General features: G+C 38.9%; 1 protein-coding gene across 1 annotated transcript; it reads left to right on the forward strand.

Moving 5' to 3' along the window:
* On the forward strand, positions 1–24,378 carry abcc12 (ATP binding cassette subfamily C member 12). The gene is made up of 31 exons (XM_088004123.1): positions 1–409; positions 3,333–3,389; positions 3,589–3,740; positions 4,006–4,152; positions 4,687–4,834; positions 7,954–8,190; positions 8,264–8,437; positions 9,187–9,334; positions 9,814–9,962; positions 10,125–10,232; positions 10,908–11,129; positions 11,207–11,278; positions 11,410–11,534; positions 13,666–13,738; positions 14,339–14,542; positions 15,395–15,529; positions 15,675–15,771; positions 16,098–16,148; positions 16,774–16,872; positions 16,979–17,082; positions 17,797–17,994; positions 18,085–18,311; positions 18,398–18,535; positions 18,724–18,913; positions 19,003–19,092; positions 20,261–20,450; positions 20,533–20,692; positions 20,779–20,857; positions 21,897–22,010; positions 22,978–23,142; positions 23,799–24,378. Exons 2-31 carry the CDS (start codon positions 3,339–3,341, stop codon positions 23,889–23,891), a joined length of 4,140 nt encoding a protein of 1,379 aa, XP_087860249.1. The 5' UTR covers positions 1–409; positions 3,333–3,338; the 3' UTR covers positions 23,892–24,378.
* Positions 24,379–24,850: the final 472 nt, after the last annotated feature.

A 24,850-nucleotide genomic window follows, 5' to 3' on the forward strand; every position in this document is an offset into this window, starting at 1 on the left:
GTATCTGCATCTCTCCTCACCACTACCAACCACCATTTATGACATCTTTAGGCTTATACTCTGGTGCTGTGTGCTGCAGTCTTTTCTCTAATTTTTTTTCCACCACCAATATACAGGAACAGGTATACATTGAAAATTAACCATTAGTTTTTTTTTTGTCTTTTTCTAGTGGACCTGGACACTAATTTGCATTGAAGCTAAATGTCAGTCAGACTTTATCGTTTTAGGTTGATATACTGTAACTGATTTTAACTGTTGTCATTCGGGCTGTCAGGAGGGAACAGGAGGACGTTTACCTCTGAGCAGACCAACCTTTGATCTTCATAAAAAGTGAGCCAGAGGGACATTCTCCCGGTTCCTCAGAGTCCGAGTTAACAAGCTGCCGAAGCTCTGCTCCGTCCACTCTGAGGTACTCTTCTGTTTATGCCAACACTTCTCTCTTACATTATTTACACCTGATCAGTTTTGATCATGATTAGTCAGTTTATTTAGTCTTTTAAATTGTGTGGGTTTTTTTTATTTGTTTTTACAATTTAGAAGATGATGTTTACCTTATGCAAGTAACAACATAATGTATCAGTGGATTTTTTATTAATAGTATAAATTATATAAAAAACAGGGTTTTAATTGTGTTTAGATCTAAAACTTAACTGCAATAAAATTTGATTATCTACTTTTAGTTTGATAATTCTGCGCATACAAATTTTGGCTGTATGCGTATTGTTTTAGCAGGACATTTGTTTTACAGCTCCTTGTATTTTCAAAGTGAGTGAATTTTCTTTTCTGAACCAATATTATCAGATAGCAGTCGTTTAGCCTGCACTGTTGGTTATTAGCGCTGTGAGTTTAAAAGGACTCTCGGTTTAATTCAGCTTGTTGCCATTTTCCCAGGATTTGTGGAGTGATTTTGAGTTGTCAGTATCTTACCCGTGGAGCTTTAACCAGTTCTGAAACTTAAGAGGAAATTCTAGAGTGATAAAAAAGGAGGTTTAAATGTCCTGCTTCAGGAATTTTAAAGACAACCAACAAGTTACCACCCACAATGCACTGATTTCACATACCACAGGGGTGCTTAAATACATCCTAATGACATTTTAATTGTGCTATCACCATTTGGAGAGTTCATCGTCAAAAGAGAATACACGTATGTGTCTGATCAGCCATCTTTTAAACACGGGGATGGTTTTATCCTGTGCTGCATTTTGATTAAACAAAACTGATGGAAGTGAACAGGAAAAGTCCAATTAGGTGTTTCACAACAGTTTAGGTTTTATGACCTAAACAATGTTCTTGAATACAGTGCCAATGCAATTAAACCGAACTTAGATGTAAAATGACACAATAAAAACCTTTATCAGTTATTGTCTGATTCTCCAGACACTTGAACTTTGACAGTACCAGAGAAATGGAAATTAGAAATAAATGTCAATTAGTAGTTCCATAAAAGCTTTGTCTTAACCCTTTCGAGAGGGTCATTTCTGTACATAACATGTTAAAAAACAAAGATGTTAAAGATGAACCGTGAAGCTTAATTTAAATATAAAAATCTGATCTTATTCATATTATATTACTTTTTTTGACTTGTAATTTTTTTTAGGAATCTTTTAAAAAAACAGTACTTTCAGTTCACTTTATTTTAAAAACGGAATAATGTTTTTTCCTTCAGTACGTTTCTCTAAATGCTTCTTCTTAACTTCTGTTGCTCTTGTTTGTGTAGTTTGTGTCTATTTTGTTCCACCGACATACAGGTAAATTACACACAACACTCCTTCCTTTACTGCAGTTTGCAACAGTGGCACAAAAAGTGGGTATGCACTATATGCATAGGCATAGGGGTGCTCCAGTAAAATGCATTGTCTTAAAACTTCAAATGTTTAAGTACTTTAAATACTTTAGCATTAAAAGCACTTACTCCACTACTTTAACATAAGTAACAATTTGACAGAATTACTTTTACTGGAGTAATATCTTGTTTTTATTCTGTTTCTGTCTGTTAGTTATTCCTTGTGTAAATGTTTTGTTTTTGGTGTGTTTTTTTTTTTCTTTTAACTACCTGTTCTATGTTCAGTTCTGTGAATTGTTTGGTGAGGTGTTTTGTCTGCTTGTCTTAGGATGAAATGTAGCTAAATATCTGTTTTTTCCTGCATATTTACACTCTAATGAATTGTGGTCATGTTGCTTAATCTGAACTCTGCTAATCAAGTGAATTACATTAAAAACTTGATATTTATCTGGTAGGGTCAGTACTTTGACTCAGGTAACAAAATTAAGTATACCACTGGACAGGCTTATTAGTTGCACTATCTGCTTGGGTCACCAGATTGCAATCAGGTAGTTGGTTAGTTCAGTGATTCCCAAAGTACGGTGAATGCCCCCTATGGGTGTTACAGTGCCATTGCAGTATGGATAGAAAAAATAATAGTTACACAAATGTTTCACTGTAACGATGGTTTGTAGTGTGTTTTGTTGCAACCTGAAGTGTGAAATAAACTTCAGTGGAGTTTGAAAACAAAATATGTATAGGTTTATGTCTGAACGATGTGTGTGCCCAGTTTTTTTGTTTTTCTTTTTGGGGGGGATTTTACTGTAATCTATAGGGCGGCCCAGAAAATATTTGACAACCACTGAGTTAGTTAGTTAGTTAGTTAGTTAGTTAGTTAGTTAGTTAGTTAGTTAGTTAGTTAGTTAGTTAGTTAGTTAGTTAGTTAGTTAGTTAGGGTAAGTTTCCACAGCATGGCAGTGTGTGAAGCAGTAAGTAGAGGAGGGGCAAAGTTAAAGTACAGTACGCTCCACGAAGTGCAATGAACAAACCACAATGCATCTAAACAGTCTTTGTACTAGAAGCACCATGACACCTTAAGATGAGAAACCTCTAAGCACCGTTTTGTTGGCAAAGTGAGGACCTTGTATTCTTGCTATTAGACCTGTGGTCATGATTCTACTGTTGAACTCTTTAAGCCCTCATATTAATGAGACTGAGTTCTGCCTTTTCAGCTCTGCATAAATTTCACAGCCATGACGAAGGGCAGAGTAAACGTGACTGTGTGTTTGGAGTCATTTCCCAGAACTTTGACACAGTGGGAAGCAGCTCCTGTAATTCATTGACTCTGTAGTTTCAAGTGCCATGAAGCAACACAGGTTATGTATCCGTAAGTCTTCTGCTCTTCTTCACATTTATCATTACTGTTCCTGTTAAAACACTCAAAAGGTTTAAAATGGAGCAGGAGACGCCATGACTCGCTGAAGTTTGATCCTGTTTAAACGTCTGATGAATTTTATTGACATTTCTCGACTAAGAAACTCATCCAGTTTTCATTCTGTTTGTTGTACAGGACACAATGAAAGATTATTCCACAGAGCAGAGCAGGAATCGACGGACATCTTTTGAAGTGGGCAGAACAAACAGTAACCATGACTTTACAGTCTGACACTTTCCGTTTCGTCCCTTCAGATCTGCTCCCCTCCCATTGTCTCGCTTGCATCCTGTGTTTTTCTTGCACAGTTGTTTGTGTCTGAGACTCATTAGCTGGAATGTCATATAACTCTTCCTCTTTCTCTTTGCATCTTCTTGCAAACTTTACACCTCAGACAGATGATGGTGTCCGATGGAGAACTGGATCTGAATTTGCCAGCCCAGATCACACCGATGTTCCTAGCAGCAGGGTGTCCCACCCCTCCCTGTTTGGGAAATACCAGCCCAGCCTGCAGACTCTCAAGCCCTTCCGCTGGTCTTCCCCACAGTCAGTTTCACTGGCAACAAGAAGCGCTTTACATTTTGACATATTGAACCCACCAACTTCAATGTATTCCACTGGGTGTAGATGCAATTGACTTTAAATCAAATGCATGTTATACTTCCATTTCACAGTCATGGAGCTCTTTGCATCAGTCCAACATAAAAATCCCAATACAACACATTGAAGTCAGTGGCTGTAAAGAGTGATGAAAATTTGTTAAAGTAAGACCCATGTATGTGGATATTTAAATGCCGTTCCCTCTGTGCAGATCCCACCCTGTGGACAATGCAGGCTTCTTGTCATTTACCACCTTTGCCTGGATGACTCCCATGATATGGGCCATATTCAGGAACAGGCTGGACTTGTCCTCTCTTAGCCTCTCCCCATTTGACGTAGCTGACACCAGCGGAGAGAGGCGAGTGGCTTTTGCTTTTGCTCATGTATGTTTATGATATTGGATGCTCTTATAACATGGATTGTAGCAAAAGACCGCCTTAGCCAGGTTGCTAAGCTTTGAAACTGGAGGTTTTGTCTTGAGTCCAGTTCTGAAGGCACCCTCAAAAGGATGGATACTAGGGGAAAAAAGGTTTACTTACTGTTCTTGCATCGTATGGTGACCTTGAATCTCACTGTGATCAGTAAAATCTCACCTGTGGGGCCGAAGCCAGTTCCTTTGACCAGGAGGTCACCTCATCTCCACTTCTGGAAGCTGTGAAATACTGCCAACACGTTCTTTTAGGTAGACTAGAGGATCACCAGCTATATTTATGAAGTTTACAAAGTGCTAAATATAAAAGTGCAAAAAGAAGAAAAATATTTAAAATTGTTGGTGATTTAGTGTATTCTGTAGAGCCTGATAAGATTGCCCCCATTTTAAGGCTAATGGCCTATTAAACCGTTTTTATTGGTGATGGAGTAGGAAACCAGCCAAAATATTACTGTCTTGCAGGTTGCAGAGACTCTGGGAGGAGGAAATGGCGAAGAAAGGCCTGGAGAAGGCGTCCCTGGTCAAAGCTGTTCTCCGCTTTCAGAGAACGAGGCTCATTCTGTCCATCATCATCGGCACCTTCGCCATGGGAGCAGCTTTTGTTGGTCCAGTGAGTTTAAGAGCCCTTTGACCTCGTTGTGTATTACAAGTAGAACAAATACAGATATCACACTATCTGAGTTTCTAAACCCTTGCTGATATTCCAGTAATACAAAGAAAACATGATTTTGCCATTGTGGTGTTTCCATTGAGTAAAATTACACATTTTAATGATTTGTTCATCTGACAAGTCATTGAAAAACATGCCATCATCCTCCTACTACTTCCTGTCGACTTCTACGTCTTTTCCACCTGGCTGTTGATCACGTGACTTGTGTGATGTGCAAAAGTGTTTCAATGGGCTCTTTGCACCTAAGGCGTTGACGTCACATCTCCAGAAGCTAATGCGGCTCACTTTTTTCCGCTTTGAGTTACCATGACTGGTAGAAAAGACTAAGTCGTATTTCAGATGCAAAAAAACAATACTATTAACATTGTTGTCTTCCTAATATAATGGGCTTTTAAGTTTTCGTTAATTTCCAAGCGATCCTGAATTAAGAAGATGGCTTGTAAATATCTGTCACTACCAGCTAACGCCGCACAGCAAAGTTTGCAGCCTTCACTTCACTCCGGATCAGCCTAAAACTACCGGGGATACGGATGGTAAATAAAGAAGCCTCCCTGAGTTATTTCCATGGAATCACTTCTATATTCAGCCTGAAAGAGTTTATGGGAACGAGAGAGCAGACCAGAGCCAGACAGCCGAGCAACTGATCCGCCTGTACATACTGCTGTAAACACCGTCCTATCTGAGCTCTTCACAAGAAACATGCAAAGGTAATAAAACGAAATAACACGGAGACATGAAGCAACACGGTCATATTTTTCTAAAAGCAGCAACTTTGAACCTGAACAGCTGAACCAGATCTCTGACACCAGAGCTGCGCTACTGTTAAGCTATGAGGCTTGTTGAGCTTCGTCAGGCTTCGGAAGTAAAAAGCCCGAACCGGAACCTCCCCGTTAGTCTGTGACACTAACGACAATAAACACACATAATATACTTGAAAATAAGATAAATACATTGTCCGTTAGAATGTTTAGATACTTAAATAGCACATTTTACAAGAACAATGTCCGAGAATATTGCCTACTAGCATAAGCTAACGTTAATGTTAGCCACAAAGTTTAAGTAAAACTCATCTTCGTGTCAGTGAATGTATAACGAGGCGAACATCTTAAAACCTTTCTCCAGCTGACTTGTTGGGGCTTCGGATCGATGTACAAACCTTGGCCAAGCACTGCAAGCACCTAATGTAAATGATATTTGTATTGGATCGGAAACAATCGAGCCGCTTTACCCCGAACGCGGAAGCTGAGGTGCAAAGAGCCCATTGCAGTTTTGCAAAATACACAAATTTATATGGCTGAAAAATCGCCTCATTCCAGCACAAAAACCTTTTGTCAAAAAAATGTGAGTTTTCTTTTCAGAACAAGCGTTTCCATTAAGTACATTTATTTACCTAATTCCAATTTGCGCAATTTTAGCAATAAATGAAACTGGTCTTGATAATGAAACATTTTTACATTGATGGGAGAGGCTTCTTCTGAGATTCTCTTTCATGTTTTAATAAAATTAAACCTGAAATGAATTACACTGCCTTGTAAAAGCCTTCACACATTTGTTTTGTCACATTGGAAATACAAAGATCAGTATGTTGCTTGTGGTAGGCAAATACAGTAGTGCATAATTGCAAAGTGGAAGGAAAATGCCATCTATTTTTCAAAGTTTGTCTTTACAAATACATTTCTATATTTGTATTTATTTATCTACCTGCTTAGAAAATCTAGGGACTCACATTTTTGCCCACATTTCTTTGCAAAATAGCTCAAGTTCATTTAGATTAAATGGAGAGCACGTGAGCATTGTCATATTTAGGTATGTGTTTTAATTAGATTTAGGTCTGGGCTTTGACTAGGCCATTCTAAAACATAGGTATTCTTTGATTTTCATTCCATCTTAGCTCTATTTGTATATTTATGGTGCAAAAACACAAAATCTTACCAAGTGTTTATATTTAGATTCTTGTGTCAATATCTTACAGCACCTTAAATTAAATAGGTTCTATTAGAAGATTTCTTTCAACCATAACACGTCAGGATCAGTAGTTTCCATGTTTATTTGTTATCGTGTTTCCCTGTGAGTCTCTGTCTCTGTGTTTCCCCGTTGATTGTTCCCAGATGTGTCTCGTTCCTTTGTTTACCTCCCTTTGTATTTAAACCCACCTGTTGTCTTTGTCTGTTGTCGGGTCCTCGTCTGTTTTGGTCCCCTGTGCTGCCAGTGATTTTGGATTTTGAGTTGTTCTCCTGGTTCTTCATTAAATCATAATTTTCATCATGACTACCTGGGTTCACCGGCGTCGCCGCCCACCGGACCGTTTTCTGTGTTTGGAGTTTTGTTTGGACTGAGTTATTCTTTTTCTTTGAACTCTGGCCCTCCATCCGTTGCCCCTCCGCCCACCCTGATGAGTTGTTTTTTGTTGTATTTTTTGGGGGCATCTGGGAGCTGCCCTTGAGGAGGGGGTACTGTTGTGTTCTGTGTTTTCTGTGTAGTTATTTTTGAGGTTATCTGTGTTTAGTCCTGTCCCTGTCCTGTCTTCCCCGTTGATTGCTTCCCAGGGGTGTCTCATTCCTTGATTACCCTCCCTGTGTATTTAAGTCCACCTGTTGTCTTTGTGTGTTGGTCGGATCCTCGTCGTGTGTTACCGGTCGTGTTTGTCGTCAGCCTGTTTCCCTGTGGACTTTATCATTAAAATAATACATCTTCATCTTCATTTTGCCTGCCTGCGTCTTATCTCACCTCACCAAAACCCGAATCACGACGTAGCACAGGAAAAATGTTGTAAGAAGTGAAATAATCTGCCAAGAGCGCCAGCATTTTTTCAATATTCAAGAATTATGTACTGAAAACAAGTTCCTGTATCTTGCTGAAAAGTAACTTGAGTTCTTTTTATTTTACTCAGACACTCGAAACTAGAACACAGAAACTAGAACAAAACTACTTGTTTTTGCAGTTTGCTTGATATGTTCAGAGTAATATACGATTTTGCAACACATTCGACTTTGGAACTTGACGTTTCCTCGCAACATGCCTGTCTTACTACGTCTCGACATCTTCCTGTGCCCCCTCAGGGCATCCTGGTTAACAAAATCCTGATCTACATAGAAAGCCCAGAGAAGTCCACGGTGGCCCACGGCGTCGGCCTGGCCGTGGCTCTGTTCTGCACCGAGTTCCTCAAAGCTTTCTTTATCTCCCTGATGTGGGCGATCAACCTGCGGACGGCCGCCAGACTGAAAGGAGCCTTCTCCTCTATAGCATTTCAGAAAGTCATCTCTCTGAGGGTGCACAGCGGCATTTCAATGGGAGAGGTAAAGCATGATGCAATCACCAGACGCTGTAATTACGGAGGATTTGAAATCCGCTCGCTGTCTCTCCCGTTAGATGATAAACGTCCTGACCAGCGACGGCCACCGGTTGTTCGAGGCGGTGCTGTTTGGGAGCTTTGCGATCTGCGCCCCGGTGATCTTCATCGCATGCATTGTGTTAGCCTGCTTTGTTCTGGGTTACACTGCACTGACAGGGGTCTGCATCTACATCATCTTTGTCCCCTTACAGGTCAGCAGCTCGCATCACAACCCCGGCTTAGTTAGTTTTATCTGATTGACCATTAACTAAGCAACAGTAAGGACAAAGTGCATCCCTTAAAGGATGATTTTAGATAAAAGGTAAATAAAGGAATTTAATGTCAATCTATTTTTCCAGAATATGTTTCGACCAATAGAAAGTAGCTATATGCGTAGCACTACTTTAACATATTCTTGCTCAAGTAAGAGTTAAAAGTAGCGACTCAAGTACTGATCATGACATCATCAGACGGACCGAAATACAAAGTTATGTGGAAAATATTTGTATTATCAATGAATCGATCAAGTTTATTTGAATAGCACGTTTCAGCACTTCATAGTGCTTTACATCATAAAAACACAAAAGTACAAAGTCATAGAACAGACTGCCAATAATCGAAGCACTAGATTTTGTCAAGTGCTGTTTTAAAGAGCAAAATGTAACTAATTCATATAAATAACATAATTACAAAATCACAAAATGAGGCAAATGAACATTCTTTATTCCCAAATTAAGTTCTTTCTATATAAAACTGACGAAACTTTAACAAAAACATCAAGTCTGAGTCAGATGAATCCTTGGTTAAAACAAGCTTGTTCTTCATTCAGTGAAGTTGCTCACAGTGGGTAGAATCCAGACATTTTTACTCAAGCAAGAGTAGCAATACTACATACTAAAATTACTTAAGTAAAAGTAAAAAGTACAGTAAAAATACTCCTAAAATCAAATTTCTTTTGCAGTTTTTCCTGGCAAAGCTCATTAACAAGTTTAGATGGAAAGCCATGCAGATCACAGACGGCCGCGTCCGCACCATGAACGAGATTCTGAACAGCATCAAGCTCATCAAGATGTACGCCTGGGAGGAGTCCTTTGAGAAGAAGATAGCAGGTGAGTCTGGTGTTTGGACAGAGTCTCACAAAAGTGTTTTTATTACACTTTGACTTTTTACACATTCTGACTTCAGTGTAATCTTATTTAGGTTTTTATGTAGTAAAACATAGATCACCCTAAAGCAGCCCCGTGATCATGAAATGGATCAAAAATGTCACTATTTATTTATTTACTTAGTCAAACTGTTGCTCATTGTAACTAATAAAGCTCAACCTAGAACAGAGTGTCCGTTTTAACTGAACTCAAGCCACACACAGATGAACTCTATTTACTGACAAGGTGACGTAAGGATTATTTTTATTTAGGGCCATCAGAGTAAAAGAGGTTGAATAGAAAGGCATAACACAATTTTCAGAGTTTTATTTGTAAAAAATTGTTGAAAACCATGTATGATTTTCCTTCTAACTTATAATTCTCCCCGCCCCCTAAAGGCCATTCTGTGGTACTACATGACAGAAACGTTATCTTCCTTCCAGGGTTAAGAAAAAAGGAAAAGAAGCAGGTTCGGTTGGTCAGCTACATCCAGAACATCAACACCAGCATCTCCAGCATCATTCCGACCGTCGCCACCGTTCTCACCTTCCTGGTGCACACTCTCCTGGGTTTGTCGCTCACCACGTCCGACGTAAGTGTAGCAGCGGGCAGCGCCGGGGGGTTTGTCGTGTGGGGGGTCGTGAAATCAGCAGTTATCAGACGATTCATGTCTGCCAAGCAATTTTCATTTAGACTCGGTTTTAACCCTGCCAGGGGTCATATTGATTTTGTTTATGTTCTCTGACATCAACAGGCCTTCACTACCATCGCCATATTCAACGCTATGAGGTTCTCTCTGGCTCTGCTGCCACTGTGCGTGAAGGCTCTTGCTGAAGCCGCTGTGTCCCTCAAGAGATTAAGGGTACAGTTTTAAACAGCTGCTTTCTTTTTAAATGTTTCTGCACAAATCGGTGAACTTCTGTGCTTTTTTATGTTTATCACATAAGATCCATGTAATTGAAAGGAAGTCAGTGATAGGCACTCTAAAACCGATATAGTGATATGGATTAAGAATTGTATTGCAATATTGTTTGGTATTATTGTGATGACAATTAAAAATTATGATAAAACTATTGTTTGTTTTTTGTGGTAACTGTATGCCGCAGCATTCATAGCATCAAGTGTTTTTGGACTTATTTACTTAAACAAAACTCCTACTTCTTGCACAAAAAATATTTGTAAATTAATTTTATCTTATTTCAAGTGTACTAAGATATTTGCACTAGAAATTAGACCAAAATATTTGGGAGGATTTTGTGTTTTTTGGGTTGCCAGTTACTTAAGATGCGTGACTTATGTCACTAAGCTGCACACAGAAACTGCATTTAATCAAATTTACTGAAATCTATTGCCAACAAATACTGGAGAAAATTGTTTAAAAAAAACTTTTTCAATAATTCCATCGATTTTGGCTTTTATTTAATTGACAAAATTTATTGAGACAATGATAAATCAAATTCTTTTCACTGTAAAAACAATTGTTTACGATACGCGATACAATAAATACCCCTAATCCGATGTACGGCTGCTGTTTCAGAAAATCTTGCTGGTCCAGAATCCCGAGCCCTACCTGGAGCAGAGGAAAGACAATAACACCGCTGTAGAGATGAGAAATGCAACTCTGTCCTGGACCAAAACTGCCAGCGGGCCGGACCTTCCCAATCCCCAGATTGGCCAGGTGAAGGACCACAAGCAGGACGAGACGGGTCAGAGTGAGAGCTTACCGACGCTGAAGAACATCTCCTTCACTCTGCCCAAGGTCTGCAGCGAATCCGGTGAGCTTGTTGTGGACACCGCTGAAGGGCAACTAAAGGGCTCTGCTTTTGCTTCCTGAAGGGCAACCTGCTGGGCGTTTGCGGCAACGTGGGGAGCGGAAAGACGTCGCTCATTTCCAGCATTCTAGAACAGGTTACTTTATCTTTTTCTCAGAATTTCTACATATTTATTCCCGTTTCTTTTCACTCCATCATGCTTTCCCCTCTAGCTACCCAGGTTTGTAGCGCTCCTGCAGTCTAAGTGATCTTCTGGTTTTCTTGCAGATGCACCTTCTTCGGGGCTCCATCACAGCTGATGGGACGTTCGCCTACGTTTCCCAGCAGGCCTGGATTTTCCACGGAACGGTTCAAGAAAATATTCTGATGGGGGAAGCTTTCAACCAGGCCAAGTAACTACACGTCTGGGGTTGGGCATTCATCTTATCGCTTATTATTTATCATGATAAAATTCTTATTGTGATAACAACTTAGTTATCATTATTGAGATAGTTTTAAAATTTCCCCCACTGTTATTCAATGAGAGTATCAATGAATATCAATATACTTGAAAATATGATTAAAGGCGGTTATTCAGTTTAGTGATACAAATCGCTCTTGTTTAAGTGACTGGTTTGCGAAAGAAGCGCTTTATAAATGGGAATGTTTTTCTACAACAGTGTTTGTGCTTGAGGGGCCATGATTGCTGTATCATGCAGTCACAGCCACACAGACCTAAAAACAAAGAAATAAATACAGTTTATTGTCACTTTTATCATTAGACAGGTCCATATCGCTCAACCCTTCTGCACTACTAGCTACAGAATAAACTCAGAGTGTTGTTTAAACATACCAAATGATAATCTATGCTAGGTGTTCTGCGCTAACACAAACCAAACGGACAAGCTAACGTTTAGTTTTTTTTTCCTCTAAACACAGTCTGCTTTGGAGGTTATCTCACATGAAAACTGTTTGACTAGGAGAAAGGGAAGTCTGATCTGTCACGGCGGTTAAACGAGGGCAGAGGTCATCTGTGTTATCTGACAGCTTTATGCTATCATAAGGCCGACTGCTGATCTGCACATAGCGAGGCCTTTATTGGGAGAGACTTGATGTAAGTTAAGATAAGAACTGTAAGAAATGTACGAGATAAGCTGCGGGTAGATAATTCTCGGGATAAATGTGTTTATTGGTTTAAATGTCTATATTTCAAAGAAAGGCAGCTGTTATCACTGAGGCAGCACAAAGCCTGGCTAACATTCAGATATAAAATGATATAACGATGCTTTTCTTTATTTTCTGGCATATATTCCAATGTTTTTATGATTGATCCATTTTGTACAGAGCTGGGAAAAAGTATTTGCCCCATTACAGATTCATTTTGCTTTGGATTATCAAGCAAGTTTTAATAACAGCAAAAGATTAAACACAAAATCCAGTTTTCTGTTTGAAAATGTAACAGGAAGTTGCATTTTTCTGTTACAGCACTAGCTATATGGCCTACTCTTCATTGCAGAATTGTTCTACATTAGTCTAGTTGTAATGTACATTTAAGCTCCTTCCAAAGCATCTTAACTGGATCCGACCCCAGAATTTGACTAGGTCATAATTCTCTTTTCTCAGGTGATATTTGCTAACGTGCCTTGGATGATTTTCCTGATCCAAAGTAGCCGCAAACAATCACATTCCCACCATGTTTAAGTGCATTAATGTTACTCCAGATGCAAGTTACATCTGTCGTGTGTGTCATACGTTACGGGACACACATCTTCCAAAAACCATCAGGAAACGTGAGCTTGGTCTTTGAGTGTTTTTGCCCAATTTTTTGATTATTGTTGAATCATGGGCACTGACATGACCTGCATTAATATCACAAATGTACGCAAAACTTTGTCAGTATTCCGCTAACATTGATAAAACACAATTTCCATTGCAGTTTTGCAATATAAACGGATTTTCTATATGAAACTTGTTCCTAGTGGTGAAAAGTTTTTATTGACAAATGACAAAATTGCCACAATTCTATAAAGTCAATTTGTTTTTTCAAAATGTCAAATTGCGAAATTACATGGTCAGTGGATGCGCAGCTAATGACTATCAGAGTTTCAGAGGTCTACAGGGCTTTCAATGTTTTTTATGAAAAAACAATATGGAGTTAGTTTTGTTTCACAATTATTCAATCAAAAAAAAATCATGTCAAACAAAAAAAGTAGTATTCAATCAAAAAAAAAATCATGTCAAAGCAAAAATCACTAAGTTTTTTTTTAAAACTTTTTTTTTTTTGTTTTTGGTTGAGTCTCTTTTTTTTGGTTGAAACTTTTATTGTGAAACAAAACTAACTCCATAAAACAATGACAGCCTGAGTAAATACAAATTAGCAGCTTGTCTTTGATTGGGTTATCCTTGTCTTATACAAAAATCTTTTTGTCCTGAAACATAAAGTGAAACAAAAAAGCATAAAAGGAAATCCGCATGTGGCAAAAACAGTTTTTCACAGCGCCGCAAGTGTCAAACTAAAAGCCGTCATGTGTTTATGTTGTACAGATACGACCGGGTTTTGGATGTGTGCAGCCTCAGAGCTGACCTTAAGATACTTCCATATGGAGATCGGACTGAGGCAAGTGATCTCTTTAACCTTCTTCTGCCAGTGTTCCTGTTTTGGGTCTGACCATTGATATACGAGTATCTACTCTCATTTTGAATCTGAATTTGACTGACAGGAATGTCAGGCTTATTAAAAGTGTTTATTTCTATGCACTAAACATTTGCATGAATTACTGCATCAATGTGGCATGAAGGGGGAACACGAGCTTTTGTGACCAGTTTCCCGTCAGTGTGGACAGGAACCAGATCTTGCTGGAAGATTAAATCAGCATCTTCATCTCCACAGCTGCACCTTTCCTTTTTTTTCCTTCCACTTAACCTTTTGATGAAAAAACACATTCAACTTTCTTGCAACATTCAAATTTTCTGAGACACTAAACTTTGGGTGTTCATTATCCAGTAGCAGTAATCATGAAAATGACAAGAAATTGAGGCTTGAAATATTTCCATCTACGTGTAATGAATCTACGTAATATGGGAGTTTCACTTTCTGAAGTGAGTGACACAATACTCTGTTGTTTGTCTGCACAAAGTCCCATTTTCAGGTGGATTTTTAAAAACATTTATTGGGGAGAAATGTCATGGTTCTTATGTTGCCATATTTTTTTGTCAGATTGGAGAACGGGGGCTGAACCTGTCAGGAGGACAGAAGCAGAGGATCAGCCTGGCCAGGGCCGTTTACGCCAACAAAGACATCTTCCTGCTGGACGATCCACTGTCTGCTGTTGATGCCCATGTGGGGAAACACATTTTTGAAGAATGCATAAAGAAAGAGCTTCAAGGAAAATCCATCATACTCGTCACACATCAACTCCAGGTAGGATCATACAAACCTTTTGCCAAGTGGGACAAAACCTGTCGAGCTGAAGGTAATTGAGGGCCACAACATTTAGATTTTTTTTTTTTTCATTTTTATTTTTAATTAGAAAACAAAAGATGCGTCTCACTTTTACCTGTAAGAATACGAACATGCAACATTTAATAAAATGGTAAAAGTCTGATTTCCGTAGAGGTATATGTTTTATGTTGGTTTGAAACATAACATTTTACAGGTATACAGACATTACAAGCAGTATCCTATCAGTTTTTTGATTATTATTCAAACAAGAACAGAATGTGGATTTGTTCTTGTTCTTCAAGAACTTGAGTAAAAACCATTGGATGTTTGTGGATTTTGTTTACTATGATTTTAAAATGGAAAAAACGAAAAATATGTCTGACATGAAATGATTTCTTTTGACACCTTACTGCAATAGATGGATGCTATTGCAGTAAATGGAAAACAAATTTTGGAAAACTGACAATTTCCTAAACTTGGAAATTGTCAGGTTTTTCTTTTAACAACAATCCAAAGCCGTTTTTATGTCTCACATCTTTAATGATATACAGATTTTTTTTAAATTGTGTTTAGTGTTGAGAATATAAAAGGAAGAGATAATTATAATAATAAAAATCACAATAAACTTGCTATTCTAATTTAATACAATTTTGTGTGTGGCAGTTTTGACCATCACAGCAAAAAAAAGTTTGGACACCACTGACCTAAATGAAGTTGTGAAAAATGCTATAAAAATATAAAATGCTTTTCAAGTATTACTTGCAACTCCACTCATTTTGTTTTTAAAAGAAAGGCTCTAATTAGGCGATTGTTGTGGCGTGCGTGTTGCAGTATCTGGAGTTCTGTGACGACATCCTGGTTCTGGAAGAGGGCGAAGTGAGGGAGGCCGGGAATCACCAGACACTGATGAAGGCCAATGGACGCTACGCTCAACTCATCAGCAACTACCAGATGGAGCAGTCGGAAGTGAGAGCGTCACAAAATGTTTTTATGAACCAGATATACGCCCCTCTTCACTTAGACTTTCTCGTTCTACAAGCACGGGGTATTAAACGGAAGAATCAGCTGTAAAACAAGCTGTAATCGCCGGGTTCTTGTTTGTGAATGTCAGGCACAGAAGGAGGAGGAAGAGGAGGGCGAAGATGAGGTGTCCCACAAAGAGGCTGCTGAGGTCAGACGGCGCACTGACAGTGGGATAGTGAACCCTGGTATGAAAACACAGATGATCTATTTCTGTGGAACATGACAAATAATTGTTGGTAAAAAGTAATTATTGACTTAAAACAAACTCCTATATCTTGCTGAAAAGTTACTTATAAGTTAGTTTTGTCTAATTTCAAATGCACTGATATATCTGCCTTAGAAACTAGACCAAAAATGCTTGGTAACACATACTGATGTCATGCTAGTTAGCTCCTGGGGAAGTTTGTATCTTTAGGAGTTAGCTTTCTTCTAAGAGTAGCATGTAAGTTAAGCTGAGTTTTATAACTGCTGTAGTCGTGATCGAGAAAATAACATCTGTGCCTCTTTTCAGCTTTTGACATGTCAGATGAAACTGATGATGGGGCGCCAGCGGACCAGAAGCGTAAGTAAACAGAAATCAGTAGACTCTGATGCTGACCCAACAGTTGGTTCAAGGTCCAGACCAACGATGCAGAACAGTCCCTACATGGGAGACCAGAACCTTAAAGACAATGATTCACAAAGTTTAATTTTTGCTTTAACTTCACAACACAGGTTACTTTAATTTGTTCAGATTTTTAGGACTCAGTCATGTTTATAACTTATGTCCAACTGTTGTTATCTTATTGTGATGTTCATAGAAGCAGGTTTACCTTTAATTTTAACAACCATGACAAAATGAAGAAAATTAGAGGAACACTGAATATAAAAGCTTCAAAAACAGCAAACTTTTATCAGAACAGCTATGCAGAAAAACCTACGTCATAAAGCAGCACAGATAATCCAGGAAGTGAATGAGGGAGAATATATGTAGTTTTATTAAGGACTATAGTAAAAAGGGCAAATAAAGGCAAAATCAAGACATATTGAGAGGGTTATTTAGGACCTCTGGTGGGTAAAAGAAGTGTTGCAAGGAATGAATAAAGCACAAAAAATGTCAGACAATGGCAGATTCAGCATTAGGCTGTACAAATAGAACATGTTTCAATCAAATAAGGACTTTATTTGATCATTTTGTTCCCGTTCAGCCGCTGTGACGGGAGAAGATCAGCTGGTAAGTCAGGAATCCTCCACAGAGGGATCAGTGTCCTGGAGAGTCTACCACCAGTACTGCCAGGCAGTTGGAGGTCTGACACACACAAAAACACACGCACACACACGCCAAACTCAGCAGCAATGTTCTTCAGATATCCTCTTCACGGCTGGTTTTATTTGGTGAAACTTTGTCTGCAGGTTACTTCGTCACCTTCTTCACCATCTTCATCATAGTCCTCATGATCGGATCCACAGCTTTCAGCAACTGGTGGCTAAGCTACTGGCTGGGGCAGGGAGACGGGGTGAGGAAGTTTGTCTTTCCTGTCACACATTTTCATTTTCAGTCACAAGTTTTCATGAATTCTTATAACTAGAGATGCATCATGCACAGTTTTCCCAGCCAATATCAATTCCCGGTTTTCCCATCCTGGTGGATCCAAACTGTTTGATTCCAAAAAGGAAAAGAGTGGAGCAGGTGCTTTCATAAAGGATGTAGTTTTGAATCCAAGAAATGCAGAAATTACAAGTTCATTCATATTTGTGGACGAAAACATGTCTCCACCATGGATTTAATTAAACTTAACACAATTGCATCATCATTGTTGTTAGAAATAGCTAGTGTGAGTAGAAAGATAGCTAGCTATAGCTAGATAAAGAGCTATATTTTATGTTTGGTGCAATAAAGTTAGATAAATACATAGTAAGCCAGCTAGCTATTTATGTGGCTAATAATAAGGTAGCTGGCTATTTATCTAGCTTAAATATCTAGCTAGTTATTTATCTAGCTAGTTAGATAAATAGCTAGCTAGCTTGTTAGATAGATATCTAGTTCTTTGTCCAGCTAGCTAACTGTTTATTTGCAATAGCAAATAAACAGAAAATTTATCTGGCTACCATATTAGCCAGATAAATAGCTTGCCATATATTTATCTAATTTTATTGCACCAAACATGAAATATATTAAACCTATTTCTAGTCTTTGCTCCTCTAATATCTTTATATTTTCTTTTGTTTAGTCCAATTCAACTTCTAACTCTGGAAATATGACTTCTAAACCTGGTGATGTCTCCCAAAATCCCCGCCTGCACTTCTACCAAATGATTTATGGAGTGATGATCCTTGTCACGGTGGTCCTTGCTGTTATCAAGTGCTTTTTTTACACTCATGTCACACTGAGAGCTGCCTGCAAACTCCATGACAGTATGTTCCGAAAGGTACTGTGGAAAATCTGGACTCAGCAGAGATCAGCTCCAGTGGATCTGTTCCTTTGTCAAAAGCGAGAACATCGTTTCCTATCTTCCCAGATTCTTGCCAGCCCAATGAGTTTCTTCGACACGACACCTACTGGACGAATTCTCAACCGCTTTGCTAAAGATCAGGAGGAGTTGGACTCTGTGCTTCCTCTCCACATGGACCCTTTCCTGCAGTTCTGTCTCCTCGTCACATTCACCATCATCATCATCGCCTCTGTTTTCCCCGCCATGCTGGCAGCTGTGGTTGTCATGGGTGTTTTGTTCACCCTCATCCTCTTGTAAGTCCAACACCAGTCAGGCCAATGTCGGGTCAGAAAGCTGCAGGTTAAAAAAATCGGTCTCTTATTGGAAGATTTTTTTTCAGTGTATTTCAGAGAGGCATTCGTCAGATGAAGAAGATGGAGAACATCAGCCGCTCTCCGTGCATCTCTCTCACTACCTCCACCCTACAGGGCCTCAGCACCATCCACGCCTACAACATCAGGGACAGCCACATAAAACTGTAAGATATCGTCAAGCGATATCTCTCTGACAGACATCTTGGTACTGATCTACAATGTACAGCACCTTGCAAAAGTATTTTTACCCTTCCAACACCTTAAAACTTTTGCCAGGCACTTTCAAATTTTGTCAGATTGTCAAAGTTTTGTGTCACCGTTTTACCTTTTTTATGTTTTGGTCAAACTCTAGGTTCAAATCTCTGAATGACATCAACTCCAACCATTATTTACTGTTCCACTCCGGCACACGGTGGCTCTCTTTCTGGTTGGACTTCATGGCCGCCTCCATGACGCTGCTGGTGGCTCTGTTTGTGGTGCTGAGCAGCAATGACGTCATTAGTCCGTCTCTAAAAGGCCTCACCATGTCTTACACCATACAGGTAAATCTGGACAGCAAACAGTTTTGGGTTTCTTTTGGTTTTTGGATCCTTCAGGCTTGTAGCAACACTGAGTTCTGCATGTCTACCAGCTGACAGGCATGCTCCAGTATGTAGTGAGGCAGTCAACTGAAGTGGAGGCCAGGTTCAATTCGGTGGAACGACTGCTGGAATACATCACGGTAAGAATCCTGATTAAAGGGGACGTATTATGCAAAACTCACAGTTTGTACTTCCAGTTGGATCTCTACTGCATCTAAAAAGAGCCCAAGCACTTAAAATAAAAAACACTTGGTCGATTTTGTGGTGTTTGTAAAACGGCCCGTTTCAAAAATCAAAAACCTCCAGAATGTAACGTCACAAATCAGCAGGCACTGCCCCTCACCTAGCAACTCCCAGCAAAGCCCAGCCTGTCACCTAGCAACCCAAACCGAACTCCAGCATGTTAGTTAGTTAGTTTACTCATTTCATTAAAAACTAAACAATTATATACAAATAGACCAAAAATATATTTAAACAATAGAAATTTACAAAAACCGAAACTAAGCAAACTGAATTCTAATTCACATTATTCTATTTCACATTTCACATTTCTTAAAATTTTTACCATACTTTTAAATATGTACATTGATCTGGCATTTTTAATATCAACTCCTTTCCTTCTTAATAAGCAAAGCGACTCCACCACCTCTTTTCTTGCTTCTGTTCATATGACAGAGTTCATACCCAACAATATCGACATTATTTATATTTTCATCATTAAGCTAGGTGTCTGAAAGTGCTATTATACCAAAAGTTCTATTTAACTGTTATAAATAATCTGTTATTTGCATTCGCATTTATACTTCTACTATTAAAATGAATAATAGAAAGACCTCAATTTGTCATGTCTGTATGACAAATGGTTGCAGGGAATGGCTGAAAAGTGTTTTGTTGTTGACTTATCATCCAGAATCCACTTTTTGCATTCTTGTTGTTTGTGCAGAAAGTTGCACTTCTTTTCAAAGATGTATGGTTATATAATTGCGCGTCTGTTTGCAGCCATTTTTATGTGCGAGTATAAACATTGAGTTGAGGAGGCGTGGCTAGCAGCAGATAGTTTGGATTTAAAGTGACAAGAGGCCCTAAAACGGCTCATTCTGAGAGGAGCACAGAATAGGCAGAACTGGCAGACTCAAATCTCATCTAAGAATGAGTTTGTGCAAAAAAATGTAATGAACATGTTTTCATAGCTCACAGACCGGTTCAAGGAAGCATAACAGGTCACCTGTGAGAAAGCACTTCATCATCCTGGGGTGTCTAATAACACTTTTCTCTAAAGGGATTTCTTTTATTTGATTCCACATACAGACCTGTAAGTCTGAGGCCCCCAGACACATAAAGGGGGCTAAGATTCCTGACGGCTGGCCCAAAAACGGAGCGATTACCTTCCATGAGTACAAAATGAGGTACAGAGAGAACACGCCTATCGTCCTGAATGGGCTCGATTTCACCATCCAGGCTGGAGAGAAGCTGGGCATCGTGGGAAGGACGGGCTCTGGTAAGCGGGCTTCCATCCTGCGCCGTCACCATAGTTACAGAGCATGACTCAGCCCCTCCCTCCCCCTGCGCTCCGTCTACAGGGAAATCCTCCTTAGGCGTGGCTCTGTTCAGACTGGTGGAGCCGGCGGGAGGGAGCATTCTTATTGACGATGTGGACATCGCAGCCATCGGCCTGCGGGATCTGCGCAGCAAACTCTCCATCATCCCCCAGGACCCGGTGCTGTTCACTGGCACAGTCAGGTACCCGCTACTCACACAAGTTTTTTGACAGAACAACCACTGCTGTGTGGACCAGTCACCTACTTACCCACTATGTTTACCCACAGGTACAACCTAGATCCTTTTAATCAGTATACTGATGAGGAGATCTGGGCGGTGCTACAGAAAACCTACATGAAGGACTCGGTATGTTACTAAAACGCACAACTCTTTGGACTCATTGGAGTTTATAAAAGTATTAATTCTAACCTTCTTAAATAATTTACCAGTGGTTTTTACACAGTAGCTATCGGTGTTTTCTGCTTTTAGTGGTAATCAGAAGAGGCTTCAACATCAGTAAATGCTAGCTAGCTTTTTCTACGTTCTACGCTTTGCTTCATACAGATGATCTGGACCCTCGACTTGCTAGCTGGAGACATGGACTACATTGAAGTTTTAAAGAACTGGATCTCATTTTACCCAGTCGTTAATGTTTCGGCATTGCATAAGGCGTCAGTTTGATGAAGGTTACCAGAAATTGCTTGTTCTGTAAACAGCCCCGTAGAAAGTAGAGCCACAACATCTTTGTCAGCAATAAAATGTCTTAAACATTCGTCTTGGTCTAACTTTAATGGCTTAATATTTGGAAAGCAAGGCCAACATGGACTGAACATCTGCGTTCACTTCCTCTGCCGCTATTGCTAAAACTACAGGCAAACTACAATTTTAAAACAGAAAAACTATGTCATCATTCACAACTTCTGCTGATCACTGATTTGAAATTGAGTTCAAAGAAAGAAATCCCAGCTGCAGCAATGAAGGGAGATGAGAATCGAGCAGAATTGCATAAGAAAGCAATAGTCAGGCTAACTAAATGCTAATTTGGCTGTGAAATATATCTAATCAGCTCAAATGACCAAAGGTACGGTATGAGTAGTTCCAGCACCTTGACGTTTGCTCTTATAGAGAAGGTTTAGACAGCCATAATTCCAATGTGGTAAACAACTTAAAGCGTGATCCAAGCTTTTTATGCAAGAATAAATGTGTCTTTACAAGTGGAACAAATAAACATGACTAAACGTGAAATTAAGTTTTAAATGTCAACTTCTTTAAAACAAAAGGTATATATTACAGTTAGTTTGTGCTAGCTTTATGTCCCGTAGATAAAGCTAGCACAAACTAACTGTAATATATATACTTACGGAAGATAAAGTGTTAAATACAGTGGGCCTGTGTGTTTCCTCAGATCTCCAAGCTGGACGGGACGTTGCAGGCTGAAGTGTTGGAGAATGGAGAAAACTTCTCTGTCGGTGAGAGGCAGCTGATGTGTATGGCCAGAGCACTTCTTCGCAACTCCAAGGTCCGTATGCGTGGGCATCCATATGCCTACACTGTCACCACAGTAATCACATCCCCTTAATATTGACACAATTTGTCACGATGTGGCACTGATATTGAGAGACTAGCTCAACATAGTAGCATATAATTTTGCAATTTAAAGAAAGATATACAGGAATAATGACACCAAAACCAAAAGAAATCAAAGAAAAACGCATTGTCCTAAATACAGAATACTTTGTGTTGAGGGGGGGTTAAACAGCAAATGCTTATTGTTGGCAGCATCAAACTATGGGAAGTAAAGAGAAGTTTTTTAAAGGCTGCAAAATCGGCCTTTAAAAAAAAACAATGGGTCATGAATTAGAATGACCCAGTCAAAGTCCAGACCTAAATCTAATTGAGATTCTTTGACTAGACTTGAAAAGGATTGTTTTTACCGATGTTCTCTATCTAATTTTAACAATTTTGCAAAGAATAGGCAAAAATATTAGTCTGTCGATGTGCTGGTAGAGACACGAAAGAAAATAACTACAACGGGGGAAATGAAAGCAAATTCAGCAAACTGTGCAAACATCGAGTCATTTTCTTCCTAATCCATGTTGTTTCACTCTTTTATTGGTCTATCAAAGAAAATCCCAAATAAGTATATTGAAGTTGTCTTTTTGCAATGTAAGACAATGGGGAAAAATATTCATGTGTTTTTTTTAACTATTCTGTTACAGATCAAGTTCAGTCAATCAAGTTAACTTGAGTGTAGCACATTTCAGCAACACAGCGGCTCAAAGTTCTTTATGTCCTAAAAACAGAAAAAACGCCATAAACACATTGTAAAACCAGTGACAGACATTACATTTTGTCAAGTTCCACCATCAAAATCATCAATGCTCATCAAATATGTTGTCAAATTCTAGTTATTATGAATCACAAGTGGGTTTTAGTCTTGATTTAGATCTGAGTGGGTGCCTCATCCTCCATGGTGTGCCTGACAGATCATTCTGCTGGACGAGGCCACGGCCTCCATCGATTCAGAGACGGACGCTCTGATCCAAAACACCATCAAGGAGGCCTTCCATGACTGCACCATGCTCACCATCGCACATCGCATCAACACTGTGATGTACGCAGACCGCATTCTGGTCATGGACGATGGAAAGGTGAGCTACATGGAGAGACGACGAGGAACGCTTTTAAGAGTCTCGTCCCTACGACAGCACACTACGGCAGATTTAGTTATTAAAAAAAGAGGGGTAAAGTCCTGCCGAAAACTCAGAAATTTTGAGATCAATCTCAGAAATTAAAAAAAAAAAATTAAAAAGTGGAAATTTCAGAGTTTGAGAAGTAGAACGTTGACTTGAAAAAAACTCAGAAATTTTGGGATTAATCTTATAAATTTTCTAGAAAATCTTAAAAGTTTCTGCCTAGAACAAAATTTTGAAATCAACCCCAGAAAATTTTGAGGTAAAAATCTTGGAAAAGTCAAACCTTTGGAGTTTCAAATGTCAAAAATTTTCTACTTTCTTTTTTTTTCGCAACGTCTCAAACTCAGTTTAATCAGAGATTAATCTCAAAAAAATTTTCTGAACTTTTCAAACTCAAAAATATATTTACGCATTTTTCTTATTGAAAATTTCTCAGTTTTTTCTTGCAAATTTGCAACTTTTCATATTTGGAAATATCCTTTTTTTCTAGAAAACTGCAGTGATTTTTTTTGTTTTTTTTTGGCAGAAATTTATTTATTTATTTTTTCCATCTCCAATGGCCCTAACTCGCCGCTGTGCGTCCCCTGACTCGTCTGGCTTTGTCTTTTCAGGCAGCAGAACTGGACCCCCCTGAAGTGCTGAAGCAAAGACCAGATTCCTTGTTCTCCTCACTCCTCACTGCTGCCAACACTGTGAACACATAAAACCTCCAGAGTCACATCATCAAGCGCAGCAGTAACTCATAGCAACAGCTCTTCATCACTTAGCCTTATGTCAGTCGGTGCTGTAACACTATAAAGTGGGAAGCTGAGCTTAAATCAAGTGTGGCAGAGAGGGAGAGATCAGATGTGGGAAATATTAAACTTTTATTTTTGTTTTCTTGGCTGTGTAAATAAAGGTGTATTTATATCACAAGTGTTCCAGGAAAAACAATGTTAACAATGTTCTTTCATCAGTTTTTGATCAGCGTTTGTGTGTGTTTTATTTATTGCTCCCTGTCACTTTTGCAAATGTCATGTAAATGTTGAGAGTAATGCAGAATACCAAGTGAAAACGTATATATTTTTAAATTGCCACTGCCTTTGACAACACAAAAGGCTCCCATGTATCGTAAAACCGACATCCGTTTTCTGATGAAATGTACAACAGTGCTGCTTGAACAAACTAGCAATAAACACTGCAAATTTGTAACCTTGAGTCGTCATCAGCTTTAATTTTAAAGTCTAGTTTAAAGAAGGAATGGCAAGGAGAAAGTCCCCAAGAAATCCTGTTTGAAGTTTGCTACAAACTTCAGATGAGATTTTTTTTTGACCTATTTAAAGTTTCCATCCAGTCTGAATTAGCTCCAGTTACTTTTTGTAGACCAAAATGATGCACCAATGCATGAAAGTCAAATAAAAAAAAAAAAAAACACTGGCGACATTCACATAGCATTGCAAAATTTTAACAAAACTTGAAAGAGTTTGGATACTTTTGAAAGGTTGTGAGTTTATTTTAGCTCAAAGAGGAAAACATTGTGTTTGTAAACCAAATATTAAGCAATAAAAAATGAGAGCAGATTGAACCGAATCACTTTTCAGTTCTCAAAAAGGGGGGAGATAAATTTTCATCAAAGAACTCAGTTTGAAATTAATCTGAAGTTTTCTAGAAAATATTGACATTT

Source organism: Poecilia mexicana, unplaced genomic scaffold (genome assembly GCF_051168715.1).
Source record: "Poecilia mexicana isolate PSO_F unplaced genomic scaffold, ASM5116871v1 scaffold_3, whole genome shotgun sequence".
Taxonomy (NCBI): domain Eukaryota; kingdom Metazoa; phylum Chordata; class Actinopteri; order Cyprinodontiformes; family Poeciliidae; genus Poecilia; species Poecilia mexicana.